This window comes from Hemiscyllium ocellatum, chromosome 25 (assembly GCF_020745735.1).
Source record: "Hemiscyllium ocellatum isolate sHemOce1 chromosome 25, sHemOce1.pat.X.cur, whole genome shotgun sequence".
Classification (NCBI taxonomy): domain Eukaryota; kingdom Metazoa; phylum Chordata; class Chondrichthyes; order Orectolobiformes; family Hemiscylliidae; genus Hemiscyllium; species Hemiscyllium ocellatum.
In genome coordinates this window covers 36,127,436-36,149,944 of record NC_083425.1, presented here as the reverse complement: position 1 = coordinate 36,149,944, position 22,509 = coordinate 36,127,436, and the positions used below count along the sequence as shown (strand labels likewise).

Genomic DNA, 22,509 nt, shown 5'->3' with positions numbered 1-22,509 from the left:
TAACTTGCATGCCATACAAATGACAGGCAATGACCATCTCTTAAAAGAGACAAACTACTGCTTCTTGACATTCAGCATTATCACGGAATCCCTCACTATCAACATCCTTGGGGTTACCATTGACCAGAAACGAAACAGGACTCACCACAAACCCTATGCTTGCAAGAGCAGGTCAGCCCCGAGGAATCCAGAGTTACTCTCCCAAGTGCGTTCACCATCTTGAAGACACAAGGCAGGAGCAGTGTGATGGACTATTTCCCACTTGCCTGGATGACTGCAGCTCCAACAACAGTAAAGTAGTTTGACCCATCCAGGACAAAAACAGCCCACTCAACTGGCACCATATCTGCTCCCTCCACCTCTAGGGCACAGTAGCAGCCCTGTGTACTACTCATCTAGAAAACTTGCCAAAAGATCTTTAAACAGCACCTTCCAAACCCATGACCACTTCCATTTAGAAAGACAAAGGTGGCAGATACATGGGAACACCAACACCTCAAAGGTTCCCCTTCAAGCTACTCACCAGCCAGACCTGCAAGTATTTAAATTTTTCCTTCACTATCCCTGAGTCAATATCCTGGAACTTCCTCCACAACAGTATTGTAGGTCTACCAATAGACTCAAAAGTAAATTAAGAGGCAGCTCATCACCAGTTTCTCAGAGGTAACTGGTGAGGTGGTGCCAGGGGGAGACAAATGTCAGACCAGTCAGCAATGACCACATACCAAGTGAATGGTGAACTCGACTGAAAACAGCTTTACTGTAACTCAAACACCCAATTACTGGCAAATTGGTTACAAAAGTCATCTGTGATCAGAAGCAAATGGTGAAGATTGGATCTATAGCTTATCTAACCTGTCCGTCACATGAAACCATGTCAAAAGCCTTAAAATGATTCATGTCAGCCACAAATATATTACTCTCCTGATTAATTCTTCAAAAGACTTATTCATATTAATGACTTATGAGAGGACAAAGGGCATAGTAGCTAAAACTTGCAGATGACATAGGTCAAAAATATTGAGACACAAGGAGTTTGCAAACCTCTAAATAGAGAGTGTGGGCAAATATCAGACATGAGAAAATATCAGTGCTCATTTTGGCAGGAATAATGAAGAGAGATTACTTAAGTGGAGAATGACTGCACTACTTAGAGTACAGAGGGACCTCGGTGATCTAGTGCATGAGTTAGCATAAGAGTATAGCCAGTAATTACAGCTCATGGAATGGAATATTTGAGAGGAACTGAACCGAAGGATATTACGCTTCCGTTATACATCAGCGAGACCGCAGTGTGCGCTTCAGTCCTTTTTGGTGAATCATGTAAACGTATCGGAGGGAGTTTACTGGATTGATGAAAGATAAGCAGGTTGTCTTGCGAGGACCAGCTGACCTGATTTTCAAAATTGTTCAAAAGGACAGGAGCAGCTCAGTTTAAGTATACAAGATCCTGAATGAGCTGGACAAATTGGATATAGGAAGGGTATTTCCTTGTGGCTGAGTCCAGAATTAAGGGACACAGGAAATTTCAGGGGTATGGAGCAATTATTTCCAATGCTTGCATGGCTTTGGAACACTGCCTCAGGAGCTGGGGGAGACAGAGACATTATTTTTAAGTACAAGGTTATTTTAAAAAAGAAATCTAGATGATTATCTGAAGTTTTGGAGTGTGGAATTCAAAACATTAGCAATGATCTTACTGAATGGCACAGCAAAAAAGAAATGGAATGGCCTACTTCCATTCCTAATCTGTACATCTGTAAGTGCTCCTCTGTTTACTATACTTGAACTCTCTTGGTCCACTCATTTAAAAATGAGTTTTTCCTCAATTTACATGATAATAATCTTTCAAGTGCTCTTTTTATCTTAAATTACTTTTAATTTCACCTCTCGGCTTTCTGAAATTGAAGCTCTTGGCACCTGCCGCAAGTTTCTTTGCTTTGTTTTGTCGATACCCTGTTGTCCTACGCCTTCTCTTTTTGGGAACAGCAAATCTAAAACACAGCAGCTGGGAAGTGAATTAACACACTTTTCAGGGCAGGTATAACATAACACTTTTCTCTAAACACTCCCAGAGCATGTACTGCACACGGTTAGATACAAAGTAATGCTCTCAACAGAATCCAAAAATATCCAAAAATCACCATTTTCACATCTTACCAAACTGAAAACCCATCAGATGAATCAGACATGGCCATGATCATTCCTTTAGAAATCTCTCAGGTATCACCACCCACCCCAGCATTTGCCTCTCCATTCAGAACTTTGTATTTAAAAAGTAAAAAAGGTTCCTCTTACCTTAGCTGCATTGTTCCCAGGTATTGCTCTTTTCCTCCCAGATGCTCTGCTCCCCCGGATCCGACGGAATGAATGTCGCAATGATTTTTTGATTGACTTTACTCTTGAGAGGGGCCCTTCCAGGGCCAGCTGGTCACTGGGGTGCAGTGTACACCTACAGGAGGTACAATAAAATTAGCTCACAACACCCTCAAAACGTTGCAGCCAAATGCACAATGACAAGTGTCTCCTCATTGCTATAACTGCTTTGAGTGTTCAGTGGGGTCACTGTATATTGTACTTTATTCTTTATCTAGCCCTGGGTTGAATGAGCCCAGACAGAATGCTTAATGTGGATACTGCAGTAATCTATTCCCTCCATATTTTCCCAACATATTGTCTGTAGACAATCCCTGATGGTAACACAAAACATTTGAAATTTCCTCTATATGGGGGATGTATCCCACTTATAGGGAGATTGTCCCTGTGCTCAGAAGTATGCATTCTGCCTCATTCAAACCTCAGTCCTGCACTTAAAGCCAAATCAGTAACAGAAAATCTTGTGCTCCATAAATGGTCCTTGGAAGATGAGATGGCCAGAGAATGACAGCCTGCTCAGTGATAAAGGTTTGAAGAGAGAACAAATTTCATAGCACTGAATTCTTTTACTTGGACATCATAATTTTCCTGGCAGTGTTATCTATTTATAGAAGTCTTCTTGTATGGAACAGAATCCCAAAGAAATTTGAACACACACACACACACACACACACACACACACACACACAATGGTGGCATAACTGAACGGGTCTCACAGCATCTGTGGGGAAACAAACAGAATTAACATTCAGTCTGGTATGACTCTTAAGTCAAAAGGATATGGGAGTAAACAAAAAAAAAGCTCTGAAGAAGTCATGCCAAATTAACTGGTCTTTTTCCCCACATATGCTGCCAGATCTAAGTTTTTCCAGAATCCACAGTATTGTCTTCAAAGAAATCTGCCCAACTTCTGATTTTCGTGCTCCATTTTCTACAAGTGGCACAAATTAACAAAACCAGAAGGATACAAAAGAAATTTCAGACAGATGAGGATTTCTTTTTCCTCTCTAAAGGGTTGCTAGCTTGTAAGAATTATGTTTCCCAGTGAATAGTGAAAGCTGGGTTATTAATACACTCAAGACTTAGTTCAGCAGATTCTTGTTTGAAAAGTCAAACAACGTGGGGGTAAATAGCAAAGTAGAGCTGAAGCCACTATAAAATAAGGTCAGTTATGATTTTATCCAATGGCAAAACAGGCTCAAGGGTGCTCTATTTATGCTCCTAATTGGTATGAATTAGTCATTCATAAAACTCACTACTTCTGCCTACAGAAACTGGTAGCTCAATTCCAAGGTTTAGATTATGAAGTAAAAGCTTTATGCTTTCCCAGAAAAAAAAAGGTGGTTAAAAGGCATGATCGGATCAAAACTTGTAAGATTTTGCAAGCTCATGTTGGTGGATAGAGGGAAACTTCTCCCCCTGGTGGGGTGCTGGGAAATGGCATAGGTCTTTGAAAAAAAGCACAGCTGGCTATTCAGGAGAAGTTAGAAGAAAGGTCTAGATCCTGGAATTAACCATTTTATGTTTTACATCACAAAATTTAAGCTCACCACAACAATGAAAGGGAAATGCAGGCAAGGATTGAGCAAAGATACTGAATAGCAGAGCAAAACATACAGTTACATGTCTATTCCCCCCCAACATGATTCCCAACTTTCCATAAAAAGGCAATTCAATCAAGAATTAGAAAATTTCCATTCAAGGCCATGAATGGAAAGTCTTAAGTCACACGACGCGGGTTATAGTCCAACAGGTTTATTTGAAATCACAAACTTTCAGAGCTCTGCTGGACATGGTGTCATGCAAGTTCTGACTTTGTCCACCAAGAACACCTGAGCCTCCACTTAAGAGTCCTAGAGATGTACAGTATGGAGACAGACCCTTCGGTCCAACCTGTCCACACCGACCAGATATCCCAACCCAATCTCGGCCCACCTGCCAGCACCTGGCCCATATCCCTCCAAACCCTTCCAATTCATATACCCATCCAAATGCTTCTTAAACGTTGCAATTGTACCAGCCTTCACCACTTCCTCTGGCAGATCATTCTATACACATACCACCCTGTGAGAAAAAGTTGCCCCTTAGGTCTCTTTTTTCCCCCTCACCCTAAACCTATGCCCTCTAGTTCTGGACTCCCCCAACCCCAGGGAAGAGACTTGGTCTATTTATCCTATCCGGCCACTGTTGGAATATTACATGCAATCATCTGGTCTCCTTCCTATCAGAAAGATGTTGTGAAACTTGAGAAAGGATTCAGAAAAGATTTAAGAATATTGTCAGGGTTGGAGGATTTGAGCTATGGGGAGGGGCTGAACAGGCTGGGGCTGTTTTCATGAATAAAAAGTGGTCACTAATAAATCCAGTCAGGAATTGAAGAAAAAAAAACTTAGTGTGATGGAAATACAGAAATAGTTATCACAGGGACTGGTTGAGCTGAATAATGTAGATGAAGAGGACATAGTTAGAAGGGAGGGAATACAATTAGTGGTGAAAGGAGGAGGATAAATTAGGTTTGTGGAGAACATAAATGCTGGAATTGTCAGTTACCGTACTGTACATAATAAAACTGTAATCTTAGATGCCTCTGTCACAAAAACATTGACAACTGCTGCAGGGGCCCAAATTCTCTAACCAATAATCTGGACCCGTACACATGCAGACACCAGACTAAATGCACTAACACTGATCTGATCACACAGAATCCAAGAGCACCAAATGGACAATCTTTGAACTGACCTCACCACAACGGTGCGTTTTTGCTGGTAGTCATAGAGCCCAAAGCCATGACTTGTGCCAAAAGTCACTAGTTTCCATTCAGAATGTAGGGCAAGTGATGTTACAACAGCTGGGGGCTGACATTGCACTAGCGCAAACGGTTGGAAGCCTGCGGGGAAATGGACAGGCTCCTCACGTGGGTTCAGGCGCTCATGCCCTTTCCACTTAAACGTGTCCTGGTCCTGCAAGATGTCAACAAGTGTACAGGCCACTTCCTGATCAGCAGCTTCATCATTCAACTCCAACACCAAAACCTGCTCGGGCGAAAAAAATGCATAATTAACAAAGACACTGGACAGCCACTCAGGGAATGAGAGAATTGTTTCACATTTTGATCTTATGTCACAAACAGAACGATGCCTCCAGTAACATTTTGCTGTGCCTTTACAGTCTGAATATCTTACTTTTCAGAAATCGACTTGGGACAAGAAAATCACCTTAACAGAGTTAGTTCTTCTTTAACACAATGGTTGTGTTGTTGTGCAACCCCACATTATTGAAAAATCACTTTAGAAACAGCAGTTAAAGTGTTGGCAATGGAATAGAATTATAGTCAATACACAGGTTTTAACAAGTTCACACTTTAGAAACAGTGTTCCCAGTTCATCAATCAAGTTACAGTGAAGTAGTGTTAACGAAACACGAGGCAGAACCATCTGTAGTGTTTATTTCAAGATTGAATTCACATTTTCTGCTATTAAAGAAAAACACCACTATATTACCTTATAGAAATTAGCTGCTCCCTAGAGAAGGGATCAGCAGTTCACTGTGCACATGCATTTTGGGGCAGGGGAGGGAGTGGTCAGAGTGAATGTTCAGGCCTCCTCACCACTTGTTTCAAAGCACAATGCTCCTCAACTCACCTGTCCTGCAGTGCCCGCCACAGTTAAGTGACTGCTATACTTGCACAAGTGAATCTTTTGGATTCCCAGCCTGGGGTCATCACTGTATGGATCAAAGGAGCCCACCTGCAGAAACAACATGAAAAGGAAATCCTTGTAGAGCAGAACCAGGTCAAAACCTTAATTTAATCTGAGCGAGCCTGCTATTGAGAGCTGATCTCAGTGCAGAATCCCAGCAGTCTGAAATGTGGCTTTGTTGGGGGAACACATTCTCACCAGAAGAATTGGAAGCAAATGTCAAGGACTCAGACTAAATATTAATAATGAGAAGGACAAACTTACTGAAAATTTTAAAAATACATCGGTGACCTACAAATTCATGGACAGGAAATATAGGTAGATTTTACTGAAACTCTGATCTTATAACTAGTGCACAATGATTGGCTACCAAGTTGACACACAAACATTAGTTTTCAGACATCTCTAACATCTTCCCATTCAGGACTGGTAACACTGCCCGGAACTCGTCCTGAAACACACTGCATAAATAACTTCAGAATGAATTTAAGATTATTTGGTTCAAATTTTGTTCTGCTCTACCTTTGCATTCTCCCAGTAGTGGCAAGAAGGGACAGTTGAGACCTCAGTTTAATATCCATTCAAAATATGGCAGCTCTAACAGTGCAACACTCCCTCAGCAATACATTGGTTCATAAACCTGCTTTAGCTGTTTAGGGATGGTGTTTGAATCCATAATCACCAATATAAAAAGTTCTGACAGTGAGTCAATACTAAATGCACTGTTTGAAGGCTAAACTATTTTCAAACAGAATGATCTGCATGAGTTTGACATCACATAGAAGAATATGGTGAATTTATATGCTGGCAGGTAGTGTTCTGCCTGAACATTTATCCAGGTCCCCTCTCACCCATACTTCCCATAAGATTTAGATCCCTGGCTCTATGTCGCCAATCACCAATTATGTAAACTTCATATTTCAGCACTGATATACAGCCACTTACCTTCCGCAAGGGTGGCCATTCATCTTCCCCAGACTGATTCAGGTTGTCATTGTGATCTGCATCAGTGACAAATACACCAACTGTGCCGAGTTTATAAAGAGGCTTCAGACAGACTCCAGAGGCATCCCAGAAACGAACTGTCCCATCTTCATGTCTGCAGTGAAAAACAAATAAAACAGAAGAGAAAGTGGGGATCATTGACAGGAATGTCCACCCTGTTCTGTTGTGAAACTAATCTAATCTAGAGATTGGAGGAAAGCTTTGAAAAATTACAGCTCAGACTAAGTAATCACTAAGACCCTCAGTTCTGACATCCATCTCAGGGCCATACATCCTGGGCTGCCTAAAAAGCAAAGCTTCAAATCTCATTCCAAGTCTAGTGTGACTCTTCAGAAGTCAAAAAAGATATAGGGAAGGTTAACAATGTTTATTTTTCAAAAAGGAAGTCACACTGAACTCAATGTCAACTCGGTAGTTTCTGCCAGAGCAGAACTTTACCAGCATTCACTGTTTCAGATTTCCAGCTTGACAGTATTTTGTCTTTACCTCAAAGAATTTATCCAACTTCTGATTGATGCCCCATTTTGTATAAATTGCTGCTAGAATGAAGTATACCTTAGCTTCTCATTGGTTGTGAAGATGCCATGATCAACCCTGTACGATAAAACTCTTAGCTTTGTGTCTTGCCTGTAGTTTCTCATTGAGGCTCGATGTTTTCTCAATACAGGGATCACTGTGTCCTACTTTGCGAGTCAAGGATCCCTTTGACAGCCTCCCCCCAAACTAACTAGTCACTATTTCTCCTGGCGTTATCACACTCTCTCCGAGGCTTAGTTATGTGCCCTTGTCTCTTTAAGATTTAAAAACCACTGTACTCTAGAAAGACTATTTGGTATGCATTCTTGAGCCGAAAGAGAATGCTGGATGGAGATCAGGTTAGATATCCCTCGCAGTGTGCCAAGGCAGTTTCTGGCAGACTTTGCACTGTTCTTTCATCATATTCAACGCATCAAAATTGGAATGAGTGGAAAAATAATGTTAAACAGGAAAAGACATTTGAAACTAAAAACTATATAACCAGAAAGCAAAGTGGACACATTTCACAATCTGTGCTGACCTGTATGATATAGAAATTACAGCTGCTTGTGTTTTTCCCCTGAAAAACCGTAAAAGGTTGTTGAAGTTTACAAACAAGTTTCAAGTTAAGGCAGGAAACAGTTCAGGGCACTGTTGGTTTCTGTTAACTAACAAAGTATTAAAGTGCCAATTTCTCCTCAAAGTACAGGGTTTGAAATTTTGACCACAGAAGTCTTATTCAATTCAATTTAGGCCAGGGCAGAATTGCTTTCTCTCAGGGAGGTGCTATTTTGAGAGTGTGACATTAACAGAGGCCCCATCCATTGGTAGACCAGTTAGATATATTTTTTTAAAAATCTGGTGGAAAGGTATACGAAGGAGCCAGGTCAGTGTGTTCTTATTTAAACACTCATCACCAGCTCCTCTTTTTTTTAAAAAACATATCACATTTGTTATCTGATTTTTTTAGGATTCTGTGGTTCACTAACTACTACACTAATTGAACGTCAGAAGAATACGGCAAGTAGACATCTGTGGGGCACAAGATGCTCATCACCATCTTGTTTATAAAGATTGAGCACCTACCAACTGAATTAAGCAACAAACTGTTAAGACAGACTGCCCTTACCCAGTGAGGAGCAGATCTCTCTGTGGGGGCTCGGAGGCGGTGCTGTACCCTCCATCAATTGGCCATGGCTGTGGAAACAACATGTTACCAGTCACTTCAAACAGTAGGCAAATACTCACGTGTTGGATTCAAAGCACGGTTAAGAATGTAGGAAGAATGAACTGTGCTTCCACACGTGCGCAGCATCTTCCTTTACAGCAGAGGGTTCCTTACCCTGGTCATTAAATTTATTAACTTTGAAAAGTCATATCGGTGTTTCTGCTTGATGTTTCAAGGCATTAATTACAGCAGGTTAGAGAGACATCCCAATGCATGAAAGGATGCAGCATTACATAGTACACACTCCAGCTCCCACCTGCCATTTTATGCAGTCTTTCAACCTCTTCATTCAAATAGCTTCCTTGTATATCCCCAAAGTTTTGAAAATTATCTCTAACCCTTTATCCCCATTTAAGAGGTTTCTCAATTTCTACCTTTGACCCATCTTTGGTTCATTGCTCATATCTAACATGGTCAGTGACTGGCATTGGAGAGTCTCCATACACACTTGTGAAGCACATGGCCACAAGTTAGCTGCTGCTCTTAATTGTGAAACTTCACGAACAGATAGTACCTTGTAATTTCAACTAAATGCTTCAGTGGAAAAGCTTTCTTTCCTCCCCGCCACCCCTGAGAAAGGCCTGACTTACTCAAATACAAGCCCCTTGAGTTCCAAAATGTGTGTGTTTTGGAACTGTACCTTAGTGGAGTAGTGAGAGGTCTGTTTGTTACCAGCAGCAATGATTCTCTCCCAGAGTTTAATGGGGATGTTGGATACATGGTGGGAACATGTAATTGCTGAGCAGTGGAGGGGTATCAGGTATGGTGACTGAATCACTGGCCATGAAGGGGTCTTTAAGTCAATTGCTACCAGTTCTTCTTCTGCTAGGACAAGCAATGCACTTGGCTCATCACAGTCTAAGAGAAACAAAAAGAAAGGATTAAATTCAGGGCGCACATCAGTGCAGACATTGCTTTGCAAATTACATTACCAAGTGAAGCCATACCATTCACATTTAACTATCTATATATTGCTGATCACAACATATGTAGATGAACATCACTACTGGTATATATAAATATAATAATCAAATGTGACCAATGATCTAATCTTTGAGCAAGTCTGACATTTTTGTTCTGAATTGATGGCATGCAGGAATTCATCGTCTAGTGTACAAATTAGTCCAGCTGATGAATTACCTGGTGCACTTTTTACCCAATTACCGAAAGCCACTTTTTAAAAATCGCGAAAATCAGTGACCATCATGCAAGTAACCTCAAAACAAAAACGGCAGCCTGAGATAAACACACAAGCCAGGCCCATCAGAGGCCTCTTGGTGCAGATCTTTGGGGATTAACCTGCACCATCTTCCTTCTGCTGAGATTTTTGATTATATCTTTCAGCCCAAGGTTAAGGAGCCATGATGTAACATCACAAATACTCTCTCTCAACATTACTAGAACCCCTTCAAGTATGCATGACTCAACCCAAAATGCTACATTTCAATAATGTAAGCAGTCAAACTAAATGTGATTTTTTTAAACCACAGGAAATAATGACGGGTGATCTAAAGGGTGCTAACAGTCAGCAGCTTCCTGTAAAGGAAGCTATAATGACCTCATGAAACGTCAAACCAATTCTAAGTTTTCCAAGTATAATAAAAGTTGGAACCGAATGATACAGCAGAAACCTCCAAGTGTAATTTTGAAACTTTTGATTAGCTCAGCAACTACTAAATTGAATCTCAAAGCTAATTACTTAAAAAAACATCAAAATCAACAAACATTCCCAATGCAGGTACAATGTGGAGCTAGATACAGAGCTAAGCCCAATACCTAGTTCCTCATTAAACATCACCTGGTACAGAAAAAGTTCACCATCTTAAAGTTGCATTGCAGAAGATTGTGTCAGGTGCTTGATCTGTATGGTTCAATTTTTGACTTAAGAAGGTTTGTATACACATTGTTGATTTACAGGCTCTTGCTCAGAAACAGTGGCAGAGCAACACACTAGTGAGCGTGCATAAATACACAAGATTGGTGGCAACAAGAATACATGGATCATGTAACATTTATTTTTTTGTAGACGAATATGTTAGTTTTCACAACTTAAAAAACAAAAAAGGGACAAACACTAAACATATTTACCAGATTTGGATTCACCCTCATCAACAACAAAGAAATCAATGACCCGAGAAGTGAAGTCAAACGCAATCTGCTTGGAGCCATGTAGGACAGAGATACAATGTCGGTCACCATAGCTGGCCCGAGGCATCCCTCCTTTGAAGATGATGAAAGGAGTCCTGCAGAAAGACAACATTCCCACTTGTTGAAATCTTCTCCAATGCTTCAAGCACAACATAGATACAAATACAGGTCTAAAAGAATATCTCAGATTTCAAAATAAAACCCAGAGCTTAAATCACACCAACCCAGCATCCTCCTCATCCTTTGGTAAATTTTGTATCCAAGCTGCTCATGTTACTTTAATCCCACAGACATCACATTTACGAGCAAATCTATGAAGCGAAACTTCACCAAAACACCTTTTAAAATATACAGTAACCTTGTATGTCACTTCAAAAGTCGTCAAATAAGCAAGTCAAACAATTTGTTTTCAACAAACTAGCGCTGGCTTGTATTTGTTAGCCCATATCTTACCAAAACATCAATTAAAATTTACCCCAACTGTCTCCTCTGCTATCTGTAGTTGCCCAGTTGGTCATTTAATTGCCAGGTTTGTCCTTCTCACCATACTTAAAAAAACACAGTAGAACATTTGCAATCTTCCAGTCTTATGGCACAATCCCATGCTTGGAGGATCAGAACCCTGCAAGCATAACTTCCACGATTTCCATACTGAGAAGACTAGGAGATTTTGCTTCCACATACAGGGGCATACTAGCTGAAGACTGACAGTTGGATCTTCTATCTATTTTTATTCTATTTACAACCTTGCAACCATCCCTTTCACTGGTACACTACCAGCATCCTCTTCAGGAACAGCAGATCCAAAGTCTTCACTTGGTATTTTAGCCAAGTCGAGCATCTCCAAAACCAACCTGTTCAGCTTTAATGACCGTTAAAATAATCTCTAATTGCTTTTCCAGCATTTACATGAAAAGACTGTTCCTTTTCACACGAGACACTAACTTATTGTCATTGTTTTCCTATTTCATTTGGAAAAATCTTTTATTCATCTTGGTTCACTAATGGATTTTGGACTTCATCATCAAAAGCTCCTATCTTATTTTAACCTCATTTCAAACACATTTGATTACTCTCCCCACATCCCAACCACAGCAACATGTGTACATTGTCCAAGAGCTCTCTTCTTTCAGGCCTCCCATTATTCAATTATTGTTTACGGATCAAATTTTGCTTGCAATGCATTCGATCAGATGCCCTCAGTTCACTGAAGCTTCCATTCCCAGTTAAGAGCTTTTAAACTAGCTCATAGTGTTCATAATACTTATGGGCAAACAAAGATAATTGTCCCCCAACTGAAACATTAATCATTCGTCTAACTTCATTCCCTAGAATGAGATCTAAGGCCATGCCTTCCACTTAAGCACCAAGAAAAGTTATCTTGCATACCTTCAGGAACTTTGCTCCTTTTCCCTTTACCATTACTATCCCATTCTCTTTGGACAAGAAAAGTTGAAATTATTTTCATTCTTGCAACGGTTTTGCCCCTTCACTTTTCTTTCCTCACTATTGTGTGGGCAGTAGCATGCATCCAGTCAGTATTGATTTTCCTTAATTCCAGTCAAAGAAACTGTCATTTATCCCTCAAACCATCCTGTCCAACAGTATAACAGTTTGATTAAATATTGCCAACTGTTATTTTCCCTTCCCAAAATTCCTAGCTACAAGTCAGTAAGTTTGCAATTTTCTTTAATCCAGGTTTCCACTGCCACAATGCAGAACCCAAGTCTGCAGCTCACTTATTTATCACAATGTGCCTTGATGTAAAAGCATTCTGAACTTGAACAGACTGCTTCATTCCTGCTTTCTTACTTCTATCCCCACATCCTTCCTATTCCAAGATATTGGCCTTTACCAGTCCTCTGTACTAGTGTCATACACTGCACAAAGCTTGATAAACAGCAGCAACCTACCTTTGCTTAGTTGTAAGCCAAAGAATCTTTGGAATTGCTTTGCAAGGAAAAGGACCTGTGGACAAGGAAGTAGAAAGAGGCTTAGTAACAGATCTGGAGTCCAGAGATCACATGGAGCTGAATATCTTGGTTTCTGCACATCCCACGGCGATATTTACCAAAAGCCAGGTCAAATACAGTTTGCGAAATTGTTTATAATGTCTTAATTCATGTTTAGCTCCAACAGTAACAAGCAATTCTTTTACACGTCTGCATTTCCTCAGCCTGTCTTCCACTAGCCTCTGCCCTGGTCTGTCCTGAGTTAGTTGACTGCAGACAAATATCAATGAACTGGACAAGTAATTCCTTTAAGAAAAGGCAGGACACAAATTGTACAGGGCATGCAGTAAACTTCAGGTTTTCCTGTCCACTAAGCTTTCCAGTTCATATTTTTAGGAAGTCTCCTTGTTGGCTTTCGCCATAAGTGACATTATTCCACAGGATCATACTGACCATAAGGCACTTTGTTTTCTAAAGGCTGTGGTGATCGATCATTGTTTGATACTGGCCATTGACAGTAGCTACCATCACTGTGGGAGCTGATGATCTGCCGTCCATCCCTCTGCCAGGTCACACTCTCCAGCTGCTGTGGATGGCAAACAGATAAGATCACCAAGTGCTCAAAGGATTGTTCACAGCTCCCAGCCCATCCATACTCTCAGAACAGATTATGTAAAGAAAACCATACCAGATCTCCCAAAAACTGATGTGTTGCTTCACTAGTCTGCAAATCCCACATTATGATAAGGCCTCTGCTATATCCAATCAGTATTTGATGGGGGTTTCTTGGGTTCTCCTCCAGGGCCTCCACAGATCCCAAAGAACGTTTACTTTGATAATCATCAGGCACTCTGAAGGAAGAATAGAAATAGGTTATTACTACTCAAAATTTGTTAACTCTTTTCCCACCAACCCTCACTCAAGTTCACCCCTCACTCCAACTGGGTAGTTGGGGCAAAAAAAAACCAAAAAGAAAATAAACCAGAGGGATCTGGGAAAATTAACAAACAGTGAAAATCACAACTAATCTTGGAGGAACTGTTGGGCGAAGCTCACAGCACAGAATCAGAGAAATTAGTTGTTGTTTTAAGTCTGTCCAAGAGAAAGGCTGCAGTAGTGAGTATAGTGGATTTTTTCATGTGTTTTTGGAGACAAGTTGCTTGATTAAACTTAAGATATAAGCCATAGCTATTAATTTAACCTGGGGCAGTGTTTGTAGAGGAATAAGATGGTGTTATTTTCTGGGTCTGTAGATTGTGAAGCAAAAATGGCCTTTGCAGTGGTATGTACTTCTGGTCAGATGTGGGAGTTTAAAGAGAGTGTAAGGGTCACTGAGGATTATTTCTGCCATAAATTCTGATGAGATTCGCATCCAACAGCTCGAGTGGATAGGTTGGAGAGACAGATAGAAGCGATGAGGAATTTGCAACAGTTACAGTATGTGATGGATGGCAGTTATAGGAAGTTGTGGGGGGGGTGCAATCTCAGGTACATTCACTAGATGGGTTAACTCCAGGAAGGGTGAGAGAGGTCGGCACCTAGGGCAGGAATCTTTTGTGGATATACCCATTTCAATCAGCTATGCTGTTTTGGAAATTGGTGTGTGCGCGCGTGGGGGGGGGGGTGGGGGGGGGGGGGGGGGGGGGGGGGGGGGGTGATGGATCCTCAGGAGAACGTAGCACGAACAGCCAAGTTTATGGTGGTGAGACTGACTAATGCAATGAGGGGTATGTCAGCTTCCAAGAGATCAATTGTGTTAGGGCATTCTGTAGTCAGAGGTACAGACAGACATTTCTGTGGCCAGCAGAGAAAAAGCAGAATGGTGTGTTGTTTCCCTGGATCAAGGATGTCTCTCACAGGGGAGAGGGACCAGCAAGATGCCATTGTCCACATTGGAACCAACGACATAGGAAGGGAAGAAGTTGAGATTCTGAAGGGAGATTACAGAGAGTTAGGCAGAAATTTAAAAAGGAGGTCCTCAAGCGTAGTAATATCTGGATTACTCCCAGTGCTATCAGCTAATGAGGGCAGGAATAGGAGGATAGAGCAGATGAATGCATAGCTGAGGAGCTGGTGTATGGGAGAAAGATTCACATTTTTAGATCATTGGAATCTCTTCTGGGGTAGAAGTGACCTGTACAAGAAGGATGGATCACACCGAAATTGGAAGGGGACTAATATACTGGCAGGGAGATTTGCTAGAACTGCTTGGGAAGATTTAAACTAGTAAGGTGGGGGAGGTGCGGGGGCGGGTGAGACCCAGGAAGATAGTGAGGAAAGAGATCGACTTGAGACGGGTACAGCTGAGAACAAACATGAGTCAAACAAACAGGGCAGGCAGGGACAATGTAGGACTAATACATTAAACTGCATGTATTTCATTGCAAGGGGCCTAACAGGGAAGGCAGATGAACTCAGGGCATGGTTAGGAACACGGGACTGGGATATCATAGCAATTACAGAAACGTGGCTCAGGGATGGGCAGGACTGGCACCTTAATGTTCCAGGATACAAATGCTACAGGAGGGGGGAGTGGCATTTTTGATAAGGGATAGCATTACAGCTGTGCTGAGGGAAGATATTCCCAGAAGCACATCCAGGAAAGCTATTTGGGTGGAACTGAGAAATAAGAAAGGGATAATCACCTTATTGGGATTGTATTATAGACCCCCCAATAGTCAGAGGGAAATTGAGAAACAAACTTGTAAGGAGATCTCAGCTATCTATAAGAATAATAGGGTAGTTATGGCAGGGGATTTTAACTTTCCAAACATCGACTGGGACTGCCATAGGGTTAAAGGTTTAGATGGAGAGGAATTTCTTGTGTGTGTACAAGACAATTTTCTGATTCACTATGTGGATGTACCTACTAGAGAAGGTGCAAAATTTGACCTACTCTTGGGAAATAAGGCAGGGCAGGTGACTGAGGTGTCAGTGCAGGAGCACTTTGGGACCAGCAACCGTAATTCTATCAATTTTAAAATATTGATGGAAAAGGATAGACCAGATCTAAAAGTTGTAATTCTAAATTGGAGAAAGGCCAATTTTGACAGTATTAGACAAGAACTTTTGAAAGCTGATTGGAGGCAGATGTTTGCAGGTAAAGGGACGGTTGGAAAATGGGAAGCCTTCAGAAAGGAGATAACAAGAATCCAGAGAAAGTATATTCCTGTCAGGGTGAAAAGGGAAGGCTGGTAGGTGTTGTGAATGCTGGATGACTAAAGAAATTAAGGGGAGAAAGTGAGGACTGCAGATGCTGGAGATCAGAGCTGAAAATGTGTTGCTGGAAATGTGCAGCAGGTCGGGCAGCATCATAGGAACAGGCGAATCAATGTTTCGGGCATAAGCCCTTCAAGAAATTAAGGGTTTGGTTAAGAGAAAGAAGGAAGCATATATCAGTGTATAGATAGGATAGATCGAGTGAATCCTTAAAAGAGAATAAAGAAAGTAGGAGTATACTTAAGAGGGAAATCAGGAGGGCAAAAAAGGGGACATGAGATAGCTTTGGCAAATACAGTTAAGGAGAATCCAAAAAGGTTTTTACAAACATATTAAGGACAAAAGGGTAACTAGGGAGAGAATAGGGCTCCTCAAAGATCAGCAAGGCGGCCTTTGTAAGGAGCCACAGAAAATGGGGGAGATACTAAAGGAAATGAATATTTTCAGTATTTACTGTGGAAAAGGATATGGAAGATATAGACTGTAGGGAAATAGATGGGGACAACTTGCAAAATGTCCAGATTACAGAGGAGGAAGTGCTGGATGTCTTGAAACGTTAAAGGTGGATACACCCCCAGGACCTGATCAGGCGTACCTGAGAACTCTGTAGGAAACTAGGGAAGTGATTGCTAGGCCTCTTGCTGAGATATTTGTATCATTGATTGACACAGTAGAGGTGCCGGAAGACTGGAGGTTGGCAAATGTGGCGCCACTGTTTAAGAAGGGTGGTAAAGACAAGCCAGGGAACTATAGACCGGTGAGCCTGACCTCAATGTTGGGCAGGTTGTTGGAAGGAGTCCTGAGGGACAGGATGTACATGTATTTGGAAAGGCAAGGACTGATTTCGGGGTCACCAACATGGCTTTGTGCGTGGGAAATCATGTCTCACAAACTTGATTGAGTTTTTTGAAGAAGTAACAAAGAAGATTGATGAGGGCAGAGCAGTAGATGTGATCTATCTGGACTTCAGTAAGGCGTTCAACAAGGTTCTGCATGGGAGACTGATTAGCAAGGTTAGATCTCATGGAATAAAGGGAGAACTAGCCATTTAGATACAGAACTGGCTCAAAGGTAGAAGACAGGGTGGTGGTGGAGGGTTGTTTTTCAGACTGGAGGCCTATGACCAGTGGAGTGCCACAAGGATCGGTGCTGAGCCCTCTATTTTTTGTGATTTACATAAATGATTTGGATGCGAGCATAAGAGGTACAGTTAGTAAGTTTGCAGATGACACCAAAATTGGAGGTGTAGTGGACAGCGAAGAGGGTTACCTCGGATTACAACAGGATCTGGACCAGATGGGCCAATGGACTGAGAAATGGCAGATGGAGTTTAATTCAGATAAATACAAAGTGCTGCATTTTGGGAAAGCAAATCTTAGCAGGACTTATACACTTAATGGTAAGGTCCTAGGGAATGTTGCTGAACAAAGAGGCCTTGGAGTGCAGGCTCATAGCTCCTTGAAAGTGGAGTCGCAGGTAGATAGGATAGTGAAGAAGGCATTTGGTACGCTTTCCTTTATTGGTCAGAGTATTGAGTACAGGATTTGGGAGGTCATGTTGTGGCTGTACAGGACATTGGTTAGGCCACTGTTGGAATATTGCGTGTAGTTCTGGTCTCCTTCCTATCGGAAAGATGTTGTGAAACTTGAAAGGGTTCAGAAAAGATTTACAAGCATGTTGCCAGGGTTGGAGGATTTGAGCTACAGGGAGAGGCTGAACAGGCTGGGGCTGTTTTCCCTGGAGCGTCAGAGGCTGAGGAGTGACCTTATAGAAGTTTACAAAATTATGAGGGGCAAGTCTTTTCGCTGGGGTTGGGTAGTCCAGAACTAGAGGGCATAGGTTTAGGGTGAGTGGGGAAAGATATAAAAGAGACCTATGGGGCAACCTTTTCATGCAGAGGGTGGTACGTGCATGGAATGAGCTGCCAGAGGATGTGGAGGAGGCTGGTACAATTGCAACATTTAAGAGGCATTTGGATGGGTATATGAATAGGAAGGGTTGAGGGATATGGGCTGGTGCTGGCAGGTGGGACTAGGTTGGGTTGGAAAATCTGGTCGGTATGGTTGAGTTGGACCGAAGGGTCTGTTTCCATGCTGTACATCTCTATGACTCTGAATACCCAACTGCTGTTCTTCAGTAGAACAATGGGAAGAATTCAACATCTCAACACCTCAAAAAAAAAGGTTTTGGACAGCAACATTACTCACTGTTGCAACAAGACTCTCGGGGTTGTAACTGCCAACTCTTGCAAAGCTAAGACCTCCAGTCACAATCACCATTCCTCCTAAACTTTGACTCTGATACTGAGCATTCTATACTGAGTAAAAGGTCTCGTATTTATTGTTCTGCATCCCCCATCATGAATTTCAGGCATGGCATGACATCGAACTCTTCTATACCCACTTCTTTGGGCAAGAATTCTTCTTCCCCCCCCCCCCCACTTATTCCAGCCTATCACCTCCTGAACTGACTGCACTGTGCACTCAGATCTAACCTTGACTTGGTGATTAAGCCTACCAAAAAAGGTGGTTTTGTAGTAAACTGGCTGGCTGACCTCTACATTGCAGAGGCTGAAGGCCAGCTTGCAGGTATCTCCTCCCATCTCCCCTGGACCATGACCTCACCATGGAACATCAGACCATTGTGTTAACAATGGACATTGACCTCATTTCATCACATGGTCTCCCCTGCACTGCCTCCAAGTTGATAGTATACCAACAGCACACCGCTCACTTCTACCTGCTTCTGAAAATCTACTAACAGGACTGCCTGGGCAGATCCATTGTTCCTGCATGCTCCTGCCCCACAGAACTCATCTGTGCCTACACTGACCTAGTCTTTTCTGCCCTAGTCCAGTTCCCACCCACTTACACCTGCAATTCCTGACACTTCACAACAGTTTTGGAATTTCCGACTTGCAGGGTCCAGCTGCCACCTCTTTCCCATGGAAATATAAACCCTTCTGATGTCCATTCCCTACCAGGACGGTATCAGGGCTCTCTGCATCTTCCTGGAGTGAAGGCCTGAACCATCCCCACCTACCACCTTCATTTTCTTCAGTTCAGAGGTGTGGCCATGAGTACCCACATGGACCTTAATTATACCTGTCTCCGTGGGGTACATGGAACTTTCCTTGCTCCAGTTCTATTCCAACCCCACCCACAACTCGGATATCATTGAATATAACATCAATGCTGCTTCTCTCTCTCGCCCGGAATTGGAAAGGTTTAATTGATTCCGCTTTCAAATTCCACCTTGCCCTCACTTTCACTGGGTCCAGCTGTCACTCCTTCTTCCTTGACATCTGTTGTTTCTATTTCTAGGGACAGACTGGCCAGTTACCTGGACTACACATCTGCGCACCTGGCTTCCAAAAGACTATTCCATTCTCCCAGATCCCCTGTCTCCATGACATGTTCTGATGCCATCTTCTACAAGGGAGCCTCCACCCTCTTGCTCAGCCAAGAATTCACCAGCATCATTGTTTCCAGGGCCTTTAAATAGTTCCAACCAATCTCCTGCACTTTTGTTCTCTCCCTCTCTTTCCCCCAACAGCAATAGTGTCCCCCTTGTCCTTACCCACCATCATTAATATCCAGAATATAGTTAGCTACCATTTCTGCCACCTCCAAACACATAAGAACCATAAGACCATAAGAAATAGGAGTGAAGGAAGGCCACTCAGCCCATCGAGTCCACTCCTGCTGATAGGCATTTCAACGTCACTTACCCATACTCTCCCAGTATGAGAATATAGAAATCTTATCCTTAATGATGGATTCTAGAATTTTACCAACAACTGAGGTTCGCCAATTGGCGTATAATTTTCCATTTTTTTTTCCCTTGACCCTTCCTTGAACAATGGAGTTACAACAGTGATTTTCCAATCATCTGGGACTTTCCCTTACTCCAGTGATTTTTGAAAGATTACAACCAACGCCTCAGCTATTTTTTCAGCCACATCCCTCAATCTGCAGATGTAGCCCATCTGGGCTAGGAGATTTATCAATTTTTTAGACCTTTTAGCCCCCTCCCTCCCTTGTCTGCCTTCCACAGGGACAGTTCCCTTCAGAACAGCTTGGTCCATTCCCAACAGCACCTTGCCATGCAGTTGCCAAAAGTGCATCACTTCCCCATTCCTTTCTCACTCAATATTCAAGGACCCAAACACACCTGCCAGGTGAAGCAGCACTTTACCTGCACTTCTCAATTTAGTCTACTGCATTCACTGCTCACAATGGTCTCAATGCTGGGGAAATGAAGGATAGACTGGGTGACTGCTTTGCAGGAGACACCCATTTTGTCCACAAAAATGACCTTAAGTTTCCAGTTGCCTACCACGTCGCACTACCCCATTCCCTGGCCAATATCTGTCTCAGGTTTGCTGCAGAGCTCCAGCAAAGCTCTGCACAAGCTGCTAGAACAAGATCAAGACCTCTTGGGGACCTTGTGGTCTTCTGGACTCAGAGTCAAAGCCTTAAAAAGTTATTGAACTCATATGTCCTGTCTCAATCTCAACTACCACACCCCCCCCCCCCCATCCCACCTTCCACACACACACAAGGCCTTGTTATCTCACAATCTACCACTACACACTACCTATTGTTAGCCACCAACAGTCTCCATTAACAGCTATTCACACTCCTCGCCAGATCATTATCTATTTCTTTGTCTATCCAACTGTTCTTCTCGTACTTTAGACTCTATCCAGAGATAATTAACTGCTTTCCCCCTCCTTCACCCCACCTTCTGTATAAAATCCAACATTTTCCCAGCTACCAATCAGTTCTGAAGAAGGGTCACCAAACCAGAAATGTTAACTGATTTCTCTTCACGGATGCTGCCAGACCTGTTGAGATTTGAGCAATTTTGGTTCTCTGACCCATTTGATTAGCTAGATTCGGAGAAATCATTTTCTTACTTTGATTCTTAGCCATGGAGGATTGGTCCAGGTAAGTATTTTGAAGCCCCAGCAATCTTCCATATCAAGATTATTGATCAATGTAATCAGCGCTATTTCTCAACCAGTTACAAGTGAGCTTATTTAAAATAAATGACATGTGACTGATCAGTTGAGCTTATCATGTTGATAGGAGCCACTTAAAAACAATGCCAGAGACAAAAACATGATTTGAGGCTTTCAAGCACAAGTAAGGGGAAGGAGCAACACATGTTGAAAAGGAGGCCATGTAATCAAGGCTTGGAGAGGAAAAATTAAGCTAAAAGAGGATGCAGTTTGTAAGGAGAGAGGAGTTAGAACGTACAGCAATACAGTGTAGAACAGGCCCTCAATGTTGTGCCGACCTGTGAACTATTCTCAGCTTGAGGGTGAAGTTTGTTTCTGAGGAGTGGTTGACGGTAGACTTGAGGCAGGATTGGGAGTAGGTCAAGGGAGCAACGGGTGACTTATGGGGAGATCAGAGTTACAAAAAGAACAAGTTGAGATAGACTAGGAAATGTTGAGGCTCTGGAGATAACCATGGTGATGATTCAAAAGGAAGCGTATTTAAAAAAAACCAAACTGCTCAGGGAGAATAAATTTAAAAACTACTTCTGGGTGAGTGAAGGAACAAGCAAGAGGCATAGATTTAAAGATGACAAAGGAACCAGGGATTAAATAGAGAATGGAGTGATTGGATTTGAAATGCTTGACAGGAGCGGGACAGAGATTCAGATGGGAATTTGTTATTAGAACATCGAACACTATAGCACAGTACAGGCCCTTCAGCCCTCTTTGTGCCAACCTTTCATCCTACCCTGATCAAACCAACATACATAATCTTCATTTTACTATAATTTATATACCTATCCCCCTGCAGTGTCAGAGGCTGAGGGGTGACCTTATAGAGGTATTTCAAATCAGGAGGGGCATGGATAGGTTAATAGACCAAGTCTCTTCCCTGGGGTGGGAAAGTCTGGAACTAGAGGGCAGAGGTTTAGGGTGAGGGGGGAAAAGATACAAAAGAGGCCCAAGGGGCAACTTTTTTTTTTATAAAAAAAACGCAGAGGGTGGTACGTGTATGGAATGAGCTGCCAGAGAAAGTGGAGGAGGCTGGTGCAATGCAACATTTAAAAATGCATCTAGATGGGTATATGAATAGGGAGGGTTTGGAGGTGGGACTAAATGGAGTTGGGATATCTGGTCAGCATGGACGAGTTGGATCGAAGGGTCCGTTTCCATGCTGTATATCTCTATGACACTATTCACTTAAAATGTCCCTAATGTAAATTGGATCCTACCACCACTGCTGGCAGTGTATTCCATCCACCCATCTGTGTCAGAGGTAGATTCTTGACATCTCCCCAAAACCAATCACTTTAAAATTATACCCCCTCATGATAGACATTTCCGCCATGGGGAAACATC

General features: G+C 42.2%; 1 protein-coding gene across 4 annotated transcripts in view; it reads right to left on the bottom strand.

The window, feature by feature from the left end:
- llgl2 (LLGL scribble cell polarity complex component 2) overlaps positions 1-22,509 on the bottom strand; it is a 96,329-nt gene that overhangs the window by 18,357 nt on the left and 55,463 nt on the right. For 3 of the 4 annotated variants that reach the window (XM_060844220.1, XM_060844221.1, XM_060844222.1), the window contains exons 8-17: positions 13,612-13,774; positions 13,377-13,509; positions 12,885-12,939; positions 10,912-11,066; positions 9,464-9,681; positions 8,725-8,792; positions 7,020-7,173; positions 6,018-6,122; positions 5,116-5,408; positions 2,299-2,452 (exon numbers count right to left, since the gene is read on the bottom strand). In XM_060844220.1, the coding sequence (XP_060700203.1) occupies positions 2,299-2,452; positions 5,116-5,408; positions 6,018-6,122; positions 7,020-7,173; positions 8,725-8,792; positions 9,464-9,681; positions 10,912-11,066; positions 12,885-12,939; positions 13,377-13,509; positions 13,612-13,774 (1,498 nt within the window). The remainder of the gene's footprint in view (positions 1-2,298; positions 2,453-5,115; positions 5,409-6,017; positions 6,123-7,019; positions 7,174-8,724; positions 8,793-9,463; positions 9,682-10,911; positions 11,067-12,884; positions 12,940-13,376; positions 13,510-13,611; positions 13,775-22,509) is intronic. The other variant, XM_060844223.1, reaches the window with a different exon arrangement.